Source organism: Carcharhinus amblyrhynchos, unplaced genomic scaffold (genome assembly GCF_965287045.1).
Source record: "Carcharhinus amblyrhynchos unplaced genomic scaffold, sCarAmb.v2.hapA scaffold_39, whole genome shotgun sequence".
Lineage (NCBI taxonomy): Eukaryota > Metazoa > Chordata > Chondrichthyes > Carcharhiniformes > Carcharhinidae > Carcharhinus > Carcharhinus amblyrhynchos.
The window spans coordinates 3,220,920-3,234,315 of record NW_027649780.1 but is presented as its reverse complement, the minus strand read 5'-3'; the positions used below and the strand labels follow the sequence as shown (position 1 = coordinate 3,234,315).

Sequence of the window (13,396 nt, the reverse complement as noted above, 5' to 3'; positions counted from 1 at the left end):
TTGAGGAAGCCAACGTTCTTGTGTTTTTTTTGGTTTCTCTCTTCAGGTCAGCACAGGAGGATGAGAAGGAATTCTGTCCATCTGACCATTCCTGTCAACACTCGGCTCCACACAAGCATGTCAGCCAAAGCTCACAGGCAACCCAGATCAGATACACCGTATAGAGAGTTCAACTTCGTCCAGCAGCTCCGCAAGTATCCACCCTCGGTGAGTAACGTACAAAGTGCTGTGAGGAATCTAAGATGCTCTTTCTTCCCATAAAGAAATCTGGTGCCCAGCTCTGGTCTGCCAGATCTGGGAATTGGAAGTATGTGGCGGAAGGGTTAGTGTAATTAAAACATCCAGTGGTTGGGTGCTGCAGCGTGTTAAGATGATGCAGACCAACTCATCATTCCAGGACTTGGAAAGGAATATCCAAAATAGTGAAAAACTGAGATCTGAAGAACTGGGTTTGATGCATCTCTTTGGATGATACAGACATTGTCCACTTCTGACCTAATGAAAATTGTCTGCCTTTAATATTCAATAATGGGGTCTCCTCAGCCAGTTGAAGTATTAATCACCTGCCTGTCATCTTGTATCAAAAGCAAAGGTGAACTACAGTTATCCACACACTCGAATTGAAGGTTTATATCTCCATACCCAGAAAGTATGTAGTGTTCTCACTGTGTAGTCTACTGTGTAGTCTAACCAGGGGTCTGTAAAATTGGCAATTCTTAAACCTCTTAATGGAAGAAGTGTTTTCCTTGCTGCCATTGAAATTCCCCAGCTTTTTTTCGGTTTCTCTATTGGTATCCATATGATTACAACTGAGACATGGAAATATTGCTGTAGTTTATCATTCCTGTAAGTGAAGCTCCTGTGAAACATAACCTGCCAAGTTCAGTAGCTGCCACATTGAGCAATTGGGGGTGGGAAATAAATTGCTGGTCTAGCCAGTGATATGCACATCCTGTTAAGAAACAGGATTTTCAGGGACGTTCTGGTCCACTTGTCAGGCATGATTATCCTTCAATATTTTTAGGCATTTATTGCCCAAGCACACTTCCCAAAATCTCAGCTCCATCCCAGCAGCTTTAAGCTCCCTACCCTTTAACACGGACAGTACTGTTGTGGCCAACTTTAAAGTCTGCAATGATTTGTGTACAGAGACCATAAAAACTCTCCACACCATTTCAATAATTGAGTCCTCAATTTGTCAAGAGGCCCAACATCTCATCTGGATGGCATTAGGGGCACTACATATAAAGAACAACACAGCCTGGGAAACAGGCCCTTTGGCCCAACAAGCCCATGCTGCCATTTTAACACTGATTCCCTCTCCGCCCATGACCCTTATCTATGCTTATGGCATTCCATGTTGAGGGAAGACTAATTTAGGGACAATTTGTTACACCAATCAGCCTAACAGCACATCTTTGGGGTGTGGGAGGAAACCAGAGCACCCGGAGAAAACCCACGCAAGCACGGGGAGAATGTGCAAACTTCCCACAGACACCGGCCCAAATCCATGTGCCTGCACAGCAATCAGTGATAGTCGCTGAGCTGTCGTGTTGCCCAGCATCTGGTCCAGTTTAAGCTCACACTAACGACATGAAGCACTAGGCTACTCTCAACAACCAAGAGCAGCCCTCATACGACCCATCGTGTTTGCACAATGCAAACAGTGGTGCATTTAGGTAACAAAAGAAGCTATAGATATTCAGCTGTGTGGGGAAGGGGGAGGGTGGGAACAGAGAATGTCAAGGGTAGAATTTGGGAAGCTTAGAATAATACTGTTTTTTTCAAAAAAAAATTAAACGAGCAGCATGGATTAATCTTTTAAAATGGGAGAAAGTAAGGAGACCTGTGGCCTTTTTTTCCAGATGGAATCACCCTGGCCAGAATAGCAGCCAGTTGTTGTTTGGTGATGTAGGTGTAATAGTGGGATGGGTTCAAATACCATATTCCATTGGTCTGGAATATAAATATAGTTACCACCATAAAGCCAACAAATGAACTATTTCATGTCTAACAGCCTATGAGAGACTCCGGATTTTATCTTCAGTTCTTCCCATTGCTTTGTGCCCTGAAATGCCTCTGATCGAGAACACAATGATCAATGCAGTTTATGGTAACCAGAAGATGTAAGTAACACAAGGACTAAATAGGCTCAAATAAATGGTTAATGGGTAGAATGTTGGGTGTCATCTGAAGGCTGAGACACAAAGCACCATCTGGTGAACAAGCTTATTTTGAGGAACATACAAATACCCTTGGTGTGAGGTTTTTTTTGAATTTCAATGAAGTCGAATGGAAGTTGCTCACTAATGCTCCTGTCCTTCCAGACACGTGTATTCCACAGATGCACAGTGCCAAAACCATTTAACCTGTCTTGTGGCTTGTTGAGAATGAAGCAAGAGGATGTGAGGATCAAGCCATATGTCTCAATGGCAGAGTTTATTAACCGATTTGAATATCGGACTGGACTGAGAGAGCCGGCCAGTGGATCAGACACCAGGTACAGAACATAGGAAAAACGACAGCATAAACAGGCCCTTCGGCCCACAAGTTGAGCCGAACATGTCTCTACCTAATTAGGCTTACCTATAATCCTCAATCTTGCTAAATCCCACGTACTCATCCAGAAGTCTTTTAAGACCCAATCGAATCTGCTTCCACCGTTGCCGGCAGCCGATTCCACTCACCCACTACCCTCTGAGTGAAAAACTTACCCCTGACATCTCTTCTGTACCTAACTCCCCAGCACCTTAAACCTGTGTCCTCTTGTGGCAGCCATTTCAGCCCTGGGGAAAAGTCTCAGACTATCCACCCAATCTCTACCTCTCAACAGCTTGTACATCTCTATCAGGTCACCTCTCATCCTTTGTCTCTCTAAGGAGAAAAGACCGAGCTCCCTCAACCTATCCTCATAAGGCATGCCACCCAATCCAGGCAACATCCTTGTAAATCTCCTCTGCACCCTTTCTATGGCTTCCACATCCTTCCTGTAATGAGGTGACCGGAACTGAGCACAGTACTCCAAGTGGGGTCTAACTAGGGTCATTGTCAAAACATTGTCCTTCTAAGAACTTTTCTCAACTCTGCTCCTCCTGCACCCCATCATTCACTCCTCTTCTCATTCTCTTCCAACTACCAGACCCCACACCACTGGCCATTCATTTTTCTATAATTATAGAATTCCTACAGTAGCAGGAGGCTAATCAGCCATCTAGACCCTATGCCCATGACTCCATATATTTACCCTGCTCATCCCCAGGCTCTAAGAGGCAATTTAACATGGTCAATCCACGTAACCTGCTCATCTCCCAGACAAGGAGAATGTAAAACTCCACACCCAACCAAATCCCTGGAGCTGTGAGAACTCCTAATCAATGTTGGTATCTTAACACAAGCTAGGTTAATGGGGCTGGATGATGGGGATGAACACAAATTATTTTACTTGATCTGAATTGGTCAATGCATAGATTTGCTATAATCCAATTATCTCCTGTTTAGTAGTTGGTATCCAGAACAACAAGCTGTGGTTCCATTCCTATTACAGACAATGAGCAGTCAACAAATTTGCATGTCACTGAACCCAGCAATTGAGGTCCAGCTTAATGCTTGGGTGTGGGTTCAAATCCCACCATAGCAGGTTTTAGAATTCAAGTGTATTTAAATTCTGTAATCACAAGCCAGTTGTGGCAGTGGTGATCCCATTACAGATGAATTGACCTATTTCACTTATTTGGGAAAGGAAATTGACCATTTTCCTCTTGCCAAATGGATCTGAAACTGGACCCACTGCAATGCACTTGACACTTAACTAATAGCAAATTAGATGCAGGCAACACATAATGACTAATTCCCCATTGGGGAGAAAAAAAACTACATTGTTAATACTGGACTGAATTTTTACCAAAATTGGTGGAAAGCATTTGATCCATCTAAGCAGGAATATTCCAGGGTTTGGGACTGGTGCCTAAAAGGGGGCAGGAAATTATAAATGGGATATCAGTGGTCATTATTTGGATTGACATCCTTTCTTTCTTTCCCCTCCATAGATCCGAGATGGACAAACACAAGATTGTGGAAACTTGCAGCAGTGAACAGCCCACAGCTCCACTTTCCTAGTGTCATGTTTATTTCTCATTGTGGGAGGTCCTCCAGTGGGAAACATTTTTCCCTTTTTCACCCCATGGTCCTTGCTATAGTCCAAAACCATTTTGAGTAATTGAATTATCCTGTTTGCTTCACGTTCCTCTCCAAACGAAGCACTGAACTTTTGAAGTGTGCTGTCAGTGAGTCACAAGTTCCTATTGGTGTAATTTTGTCTTTGACTTTGGAGCAAAAGACCTGACGTATCCACTGCACAATTAACTGATTCATGTGGGTAACTTCCTTGTCATAAAGCCACAACTAAATTTTAGTCCCAAGGATTTGGCAGCAAGTGGCTGGAGAGTTGTACAATCTAATAATTGTTGTCTTTTAAACTTTCTTTATGTAATAAAAGTTTGATCCATGTTGCTTGTCTTGTGTACTTTTTTTTTTGCATCCTGACCCATGGAATTACTTCAGGCTAAAGTGAATAGTTTGCTGCTGCAAATACAACATATTGTCCCAATGCACAGTAGTACTCTTTCCTCAAGAAGAGGAGCATTCTCGTCAGTAAAAGCCCAATCCTTGTTTAAGTGATACTATTCCTATAGTACTCAGCTGTTGACATCAGATGAGTCTTGTGTAGAAATTTGGCAAAGTGGTTTGTACTGCATCTCAGCATCAAGAATTGGGGTTCAATTACTGCCTTGGGTCACTGTCTGCACAGACTCTGTACAATCTGTGTTGGGTTTCCTCCCACAACCTGGTTTGGCACATTGCCCCTGTGTACCAAACAACTGCCAGAGTGTAGTAACTAGAACTTTCCCAGTAACTTCATTCACACTGAATTTTCAGCTCTGCAAATCAGTTTAGATTTCAGACTGTCATCACTACTAGCTTTTGTCCTTTTGTTTTTGATTTGCCACGAAGAATAACTTTAACACCTCCATCTAAGACTACAGTGATTTTGATTTAACAATTAAGGTTGACTTTTTTTTGCTGTTTATTTTATCCAAGGCAGACATGTAAGCTTTGTTGTTCAATTTCACTCCCTTTCTTACTAATTTAGACAGATGTGGGGTTTCAGATTATGGGCATTTAGCCTCTAATCTTCAGGGTAAGTGTTCTCTAAGGTGGCCTTCATGACATGACAATGGAGAATCACTGAGCAGAGACTGTTAGCCAAGTTACACACGCACCATGGCAGCCTCAACTGGGATCTTGGGTTCATATCACACCATCTGTAACTCCCTCATAACTTGCCCTGTCTGGAGACAAAGCACATCTCTTTAACCTGTGTTTAATGCTCTCTCCAATCACATTGTCTGTACCTTTTAAGACTTTTTTTTTTAGCTGTAAAGACTCACATTCCAATCATTATTCATGTAAATTGAGTTTGCATCTTTATAATGCCCTGTTTTGTGATCAGAACTCCCACTTGCCTGACGAAGGAGCAGTGCTCCAAAAGCTAGTGGCTTATACTACCAAATAAACCTGTTGGACTTTAACCTGGTGTTGTGGGACTTCTTACTGTCTTCACCCCAGTCCAACGCTGGCATCTCCACATCAGCCTGAGGCTGTAGCCACGCCCATCATCTGTAACCGTCACAATGCCCGGTTGATTGACGGCAGCTCCGGGCCCCTAGGAAGAGAGGGGGCGTGACTGGAGGACCGAGCGGGAGAGGCTCGGTCCTCCAACCAATGGGAGTGAAGGAGGGGGCGGGGCTGGCAGTGGAGCACGCGCAGTGGGAGCAACGGCGACGGAAATTCGGGGAGCGGAGGATTCGTCGGCGGATGCGGCATACGTAAGTGGAGAAAAAAAGAGTCGACTGAGGGAGCAGTGGATCCGCTGGGTGGATGGGGAGGCTTCGTAAAAATGTTGTGTGAACAGCAAAACCAAGAAAGGATTTCGCGGTTGGCAGTTGTCCCGTTTACATCGAGCGCGGGCCTCAGATTTCTCCCAGTTTAAGAGCTGCGCTGAGAGCCGCCATCTTTATTGCTGGCACTGTGGCTGAAACGCGCGTGCGTGGTCGCCATCTTTGTAGGGGGCAAGGTGAGACCCACTTGTCCATCAAACTGTTTCACACCCTTGAGTTAGAATGCCTGATTGGTGAGACAGAAGAACCCAAGGCAGTGACTATGATCTGTATTTATACTGTGACTTTAACGTCAAAACTTTTTCAGTCATTTCGTAGAAATGTGAGCAAGGGGGGCGGCACGGTAGCACAGTGGGTTAGCACTGCTGCTTCACAGCTCCAGGGTCCTGGGTTCGATTCCCAGGCTCGGGTCACTGTCTGTGTGGAGTTTGCACATTCTCCTCGTGTCTGCGTTCCTCCGGGTACACCGGTTTACATAAGAACATAAGAAATAGGAGCAGGAGGATGAGAAAGGGGACCTAGTGGTAGGGGATGGGGATATGGCTAAGGTATTGAATAACTTTTTTGTTTCTGTCTTCACGGAGGAGGACGTGAATAATTTGCCGGGTGTTAGCGATGGAAAGGTGGTAGGACTGGAGGGTCTTAATGACATTACTGTTACTAGAGAGGCGGTGCTCGACAGACTGGAGGGGCTGATTGTGGACAAGTCCCCAGGACCGGATGGAATGCATCCGAGGGTTCTGAAAGAAATGGCGGAGGTGATATGTTCTTATGTTCTTATGATAGTGGATGCCTTGGTGGTTATTTTCCAGACGTCGCTGGATTCCGGGGAAGTGCCGGATGATTGGAAAACGGCTAATGTTACGCCATTGTTTAAGAAGGGTGCCAGGCAAAAGGCGGGGAATTATAGGCCGGTTAGTTTAACGTCTGTGGTAGGTAAAATGTTAGAATCTGTCATTAAGGAGGAAATTGCGAGGCATCTTGAAGGGAATTGCTTCATAGAGCAGACGCAGCACGGTTTCATTAAAGGGAAGTCGTGTCTGACAAATTTACTGGAGTTCTATGAGGATGTGTCTAGGGCGGTGGATAGAGGAGAGCCGGTGGATGTGGTCTTTCTAGATTTTCAGAAGGCGTTTGACAAAGTACCTCACAAGAGGTTATTGCAGAAGGTCGAGGGACATGGAGTTGGGGGTAGGTTCTTATGTTCTTATGAGTAGGCCATCTAGCCCTTCGAGCCTGCCCCGCCATTCAATAAGATCATGGCTGATCTGTCGTGGCTCAGTTCCACATTCCCGCCCTCTCCCCATAACCCTTAATCCCCTCGCTTATCAAAAACCCATCAACCCGCGTCTTAAAAATATTTAGCGAGGCAGCCTCCACCACTTCAACGGGCAGAGAATTCCACAGATTCACCACCCTTTGAGTGAAGAAGTTCCTCCTCAACTCCATTCTAAACCGCCCCCCCTTTATCTTGAGGCTGTGCCCCCTAGTCCTACTGTCCTTTCTGAGCGGGAAGAGTCTCTCCACCTCTATCCTATCCATCCCATTCATCATCTTATACGTCTCAATGAGATCTCCCCTCATTCTTCTAAACTCTAACGAGTACAAGCCTAGTTTATTCAGCCTCTCCTCATAGCTCAACCCCCTCAACTCCGGTATCAGCCTAGTAAACCTCCTCTGCACTCCCTCCAAGGCCAAAATATCCTTGCGTAAGTGCGGCGACCAAAACTGCACACAGTACTCCAGCTGCGGCCTCACCAATGCCCTATACAGCTGCAGCAAGACCTCCCTACTTTTATATTCAATCCCCCTCGCTATGAAGGCCAGCATCCCATTCGCCTTCCTGACCACCTGCTGCACCTGCAGGCTGGGTTTTTGCGACTCATGCACAAGGACCCCGAGGTCCCTCTGCACCGTCGTCCTCCCACAGTCCAAAGATGTGCGGGTTAGGTTGATTGGCCATGCTAAGAAATTGTCCCTTAGTGTCCAGGGATGTGTAGGTTAGAGGGATTAGTGGGTATAATATGTAGGGATATGGGGGTAGGGGCTGGGTGGGATTGTGTCCAGTGCAGACTTAATGGGCCGGATGGCCTCTTTCTGCAATGTAGGATTCTATGATGAAGTAATATTTGACACTGAGTCACTGAAGGACATATTAGGGCAGGTGACCAAAAGTTTAATATTATATAAAAATGCCTACAGCGCAGATGGAGACCATTCTGCCATCAAATCTACACTAACTCTGTCAGAGCATTCCACCCAGATCCTGTTGGGGACAGTGTGCATGCATGGTCGTCATCTTTGTAGGGGGCAGTGTGGGTTTATATAAGTTTAAAGTTTATTTGTTAGTGTTACAAGTAGACTTACATTAACACTGCAATGAAGTTAATGTGAAAATCCCGTGGACGCCACATTCCAGTGCCTGTTCGGGTACACTTAGGAAGAATTTAGCATGGTGAATGCACCTAAACAGCAGGTCTTTCAGACTGTGGGAGGAAACCCTGGAGGAAACTCACATGGAGAGAATGTGCAGACTCCGCACAGACAGTGACCCAAGCCTGGAATCAAACCCCCGTTCTTGGTGCTATGAGGCAGCAGTGTTAACCATTGTGCAACCCCTGGAGCATTGTGTGCAGTTCAGTGCAGCACATGACAGGAAGAGCATAATTTCTCTGGAGAGAATGCAGAGGAGGCTTACAAATATGTTGCCAGCGCTTAGAAAGGTGTTACAAGGAGAGATTGGATAGTTTTTTTGTTGGAATAAATAAGGTTGAGGGTTGACTTCATCATAGAATCCCTACAGTGCAGAAGGAGGCCATTTGGCCCATCGAGTCTGCACTGACCACAATCCCACCCAGGTCCTATCCCCACAACCCCATTTACCCTGCTAGTCCCTCTGACACTAAGGAGCAATTTAGCATGGCCAATCAACCTAACCCACTCATCTTTGGATTGTGGGAGAAAATCAGAGCCCCTGGAGAAAACCCATGCAGACACGGGGAGGTTGTGCAAACTCCACACTGACAGTGCCTCAAGCCAGGAATTGAAGCTAGGTCCCTGAAGCTGTGAGGCAGCAATGCTTACCACTATGCTGCCCTATAATCTCGTTAGTGCAGACGAGATGCTCTATGTTCTATAAAGAACTGCCAATCAAATACTGAGAGAGCACTTGGATTTGAAGACCTTTTAATCTGCAGTCAAATGCTCTACCACTGAGCTATACCCACTCAGACTTGATTGAGGTGTATAAAATTAGGAGAAGAGATAGAGTGGATGGGATAATTGTTTCTCTTGGTGGAGAATTCTAGAACCAGAGGACATGGATTCAAGATAACTGGCAGAAGGTGTAGAGAAGAACTGTATTCAAAAGGTAATGTCTGAAATTTGTTCCCAGTTTGGGAGACCCTAAACTCCTTGGAAAAGTTCTGGATCTGCACCTTAGGTGCTGTAAACTGCAGGGCTATGGGCCAAAGAAGTGTGATTGGAAAGGGCCGTGGTTGTCCTTAGACTGGCTTGGACAGGATGGGTCAACTGACTGCCTTCTGTGCAGCAACTTTTCTATTGTTCTAATTGTTCTGAATTTCTATCCTGCACCGGCAGTGATGACTTCTGTAAATTTATTTTACAGAGAATTAGAAGGGGAGGAGACACAAACCAAGCATCATATCGAGATTTGACAATTACTCAATTAATCAGAACCTGAATATCATCAACCTTTGAATGTGGAAGGAGAAATGTTTGTCTGCTATGTGTGAGAAAATATTTCAAACGTCAGTGTGACGGGAAAAGCATCGAGAGACAAAACACACACAAACGCCCAACAGCGTTCCAGAGAACTTACTGTGGAAAGAGCGTTAACCAGTTACACAGCCTGAAAAAATATCATTCACCGTTCGCAGCGGGGAGAAACTGTATACGTGTTCTGTGTACGGATGAGGGTTCAACCGAGGATCCACACAGGAGGGATATAAAGACAACGGCACCATGGAGAAACCGTGGAAATGTAAGGAATGTGGGAAAAGTTTCAATTGTCCTTCGGTGCTGGAAATTCATCAGCGCACTCACACTGGGGAGAGGCCATTCACTTGCTCCCAGTGTGGGAAGGGATTCATAATCTTATCCCACCTGCTCAGGCACCAGCAACTTCATGCTGGGGGGAGGCCTTTCACTTGCCCCGATTGTGGCAAGAAGTTCACTCAGAGATCCAACTTGTTGACACACCAGCGAGTTCACACTGGAGAGCGGCCATTCATCTGCTCTGTGTGTGGGAAGGGATTCACTAAGTCATCCAACCTGCTGACACACCAGCGACTTCACACTGGGGAGAAACCGTTCACCTGCTCCAAGTGTGGGAAGGGATTCGCTCAGTCTTCCAGCCTGGCGATACATCAGCGAGTCCACACAGGAGACAGGCCATTTCCCTGCTCTGAATGTGGGATGGATTTCACTAAGTTATCCAACCTGCTGACACACCAGCGGGTTCACACTGGGGAGAGGTCATTCATCTGCTCTGAATGTGGGAAGGCGTTCACTCAGTCATCCGACCTGCTGAGACACCAGCGAGTTCACACAGGAGACAGGCCGTTCATCTGCTCCGAGTGTGGGAAGGGATTCACTCAGTCGTCTGACCTTCTGAAACACCAGCGAATTCACACAGGGGAGAGGCCGTTCATCTGCCCTCAGTGTGGGAAGGGATTCAGTTGGTCAGCTAACCTGTTGACGCACCTGCGAGTTCACACTGGGGAGAGACCGTTCACCTGCTCTGTGTGTGCGAAGGGATTCACTCAGTCATCGCACCTGCTGAGACACCAGCGAGTTCACAAATGATTGTAAGGATTGGATTCTACAATTATTACTGCTGTTGATGACAACCAGCAATGAACCATGGTCATTCTAACATTTCTAGTTTGTTTCTGGTGATGTTAATAATCTCTGTAATTGGGCTGTTGTTTAATATTCTGGATCTATAGCCGATTGTGTTCTCGGGGCCGCAGTGTCTCTAAGTACCGCTATGTGTGACCTTTCCCCATAATTCAGGAACTCATCAGAAATTAGTTTGTAACAACATTCTGAATTTTAACTTCAATCTGAAATTGATTTTTCATTGAATCATAGAATTGTACAGTGCAGAAGGAGCCATTCAGCCCATTGAGTCTGCACCGACCACAATCCCACCCAGACCCTATTCCTACAACCCCTTGAATTTACCATAGCTAGTACCCCTGAGACTGAAGGGCAATTTAGCATGTCCACTTAACCCGCACATCTTTGGACTGTGGGAGGAAACTGGATATAGATAGATAGAGTGAACGCAAGCAGGCTTTTCCCACTGAGGCTCGGGGAGAAAAAAAACCAGAGGACATGGGTTAAGGGTGAAAGGAGAGAAGTTTAAGGGGAATATTAGGGGAGGCTCCTTCACGCAGAGAGTGGTGGGAGTGTGGAATGAGCTGCCGGAGAAGGTGGTAAATGCGGGGTCGCTTTTAACATTTAAGAAAATCTTGGACAGGCACATGGGTGAGAGGGGTATGGTCCAAGTGCACGTCAGTGTGACTAGGCAAAAAATGGTTCGGCACAGACAAGAAGGGCCAAAAGGCCTGTTTCTGAGCTATAAGTTTTCTATGGTTCTACGGAGCACCCGGAGAACATGTAAACTCGACACAGTCAGTGACCCAAGCTGGGAATCAAACCTGGATCCCTGGCACTGTGACGCAGCAGTGCTAACCACTGTGCCACCATGCTGCCTCAAAAAAAAACAGAATGGAGAATGTGGGCATCGATCCCACTATCTCTCGCATGCAAAGCGAGCCCTCTACCATTTGAGCTAATTGCCCATGGCTGTGATATGAACACCACAGTTCAGTGTCTGAAGAGTTCCACTGTTTAACATCTCCAACTAGAAAATGCTGATTAATCCTTACTGATAATTCTTACTGATTTGTACATTCCACACAGTGACACCTCCATTACCCACCAGAAAGAAAGGGAATGGGAATTGGTGGAGAATTTACAATTCACAAATGTTACCCCTCCCGCATTGTAAAAAAATCCACTCAGCACAGGAATGGAGACAAGTTCAATCCAAGTAACAGTCTGGAAGAAATCACTGACTAATAACCTTATAAAATCTACAGAAATTTATAGCCCGTTTCAGAAATATTTCATTCTCTGTGTTATGAAGAAAGCTTCCAAAGCAGCTTGCTGGTTAACAAACACAGGACAGGCCTGTTATCTCTGTTAAGGATGTGTCTCGAGCACAGACCCTGAAACAAGATAAACTTGATAGGATGAGGAGATCCCCTGTCCCAGATGCAAACCAAGTGTCTGAGTGAATTTTAAACGGGATCTCCCAGCAAGTGATGAGACACACAATGACTTCATGGACACCTGACAGATAGGAGAGATTACCTGAAAATCTGTCCTTTGCGAGTGGAGAAATGAGTAAGTGATTGAAATAAACCCCCCCCAAAAATAATGTTTATAAACAGGCTTTTGAACCAGAAAAAAATTTCAGACAAGAGAAAGCTTCTTAAATTGATCCATGCTGACGCCAGCCTCACACTTTGTCCACCTCAACAAAACTGCCTCCAGCCCCAGAGATCAGCATCTCCCTGATCTGGGACCAGGAAACCATCCGAGGAGATTGTCCCCTCCAGCCCCGGAGATCAGCATCCACCTGATCCAGGACCAATAACTCATTCTCACCCTTTATGTGTATTTTATCTACCGATTTAGTTTTATGTACCATTTTTAAACTGTTGCTTCTTAATAAAATGTTTGACAATCACTAATGAATTTGACCCCTTTTTTGGATAACTTTAGTGTCCCAGAGTAAAATCTTACACTTGTCCATGACAGTAACTGAAGATGTGAGAACTGCCATAATCTAGAGCAATGATGAGGTGTTAAATTTGGCTGAGTGATTACATTCTCATTTCTGAGTCAAGAGATTGTGGATTCAAATCCACATCCAGAAACATCAACGTTAAATCCAGGCTGATATTCCGATGCCCAGAGGGAGGCCCAAACCGAGGGAGGCTGGCCCAGAGAATGGGCGGAGCTTCAGGGTCCCAGTGACCCAGGGAGAAAATGTTCGGCTCGCTGATCTTACTCTCACTCTCCACACAGCAGCTCGAGAACTAGGTGGAGAAAGGGAGAAAACTGAGAGTGGAGAAAAGGAATCATACTAGAAGGTGCAATTGGTTTGAAGTTCGGTGCAGGGAAGAGGGAGCGTGGCACAGGAATTTACGGCTCTGCCAGAACAGGAGTGGAAAGAAAATTGTCATGGGGATTAAAATTGTCTGCCTGTATTTCTGTCCTGTTCACACTGATGAGAAACCATTCAGGTGCTCTCTCCTGTGGGTCTGAGTCCAAGACACCATCTAACCTCACTGTACACCATCAAATTCACACTGAGGAGAGACCGCTCGTCAGCTCAGACT

At 45.5% G+C, this 13,396-nt stretch overlaps 1 protein-coding gene across 1 annotated transcript in view; it reads left to right on the top strand.

Moving 5' to 3' along the window:
- Positions 1-13,396, top strand: part of LOC145363519 (uncharacterized) — a 66,930-nt gene that overhangs the window by 46,327 nt on the left and 7,207 nt on the right. Inside the window, exons 2-3 of the mRNA XM_080218711.1 lie at positions 9,857-9,881; positions 9,966-10,781. Of these exons, the coding sequence (XP_080074837.1) occupies positions 9,857-9,881; positions 9,966-10,781 (841 nt within the window). The remainder of the gene's footprint in view (positions 1-9,856; positions 9,882-9,965; positions 10,782-13,396) is intronic.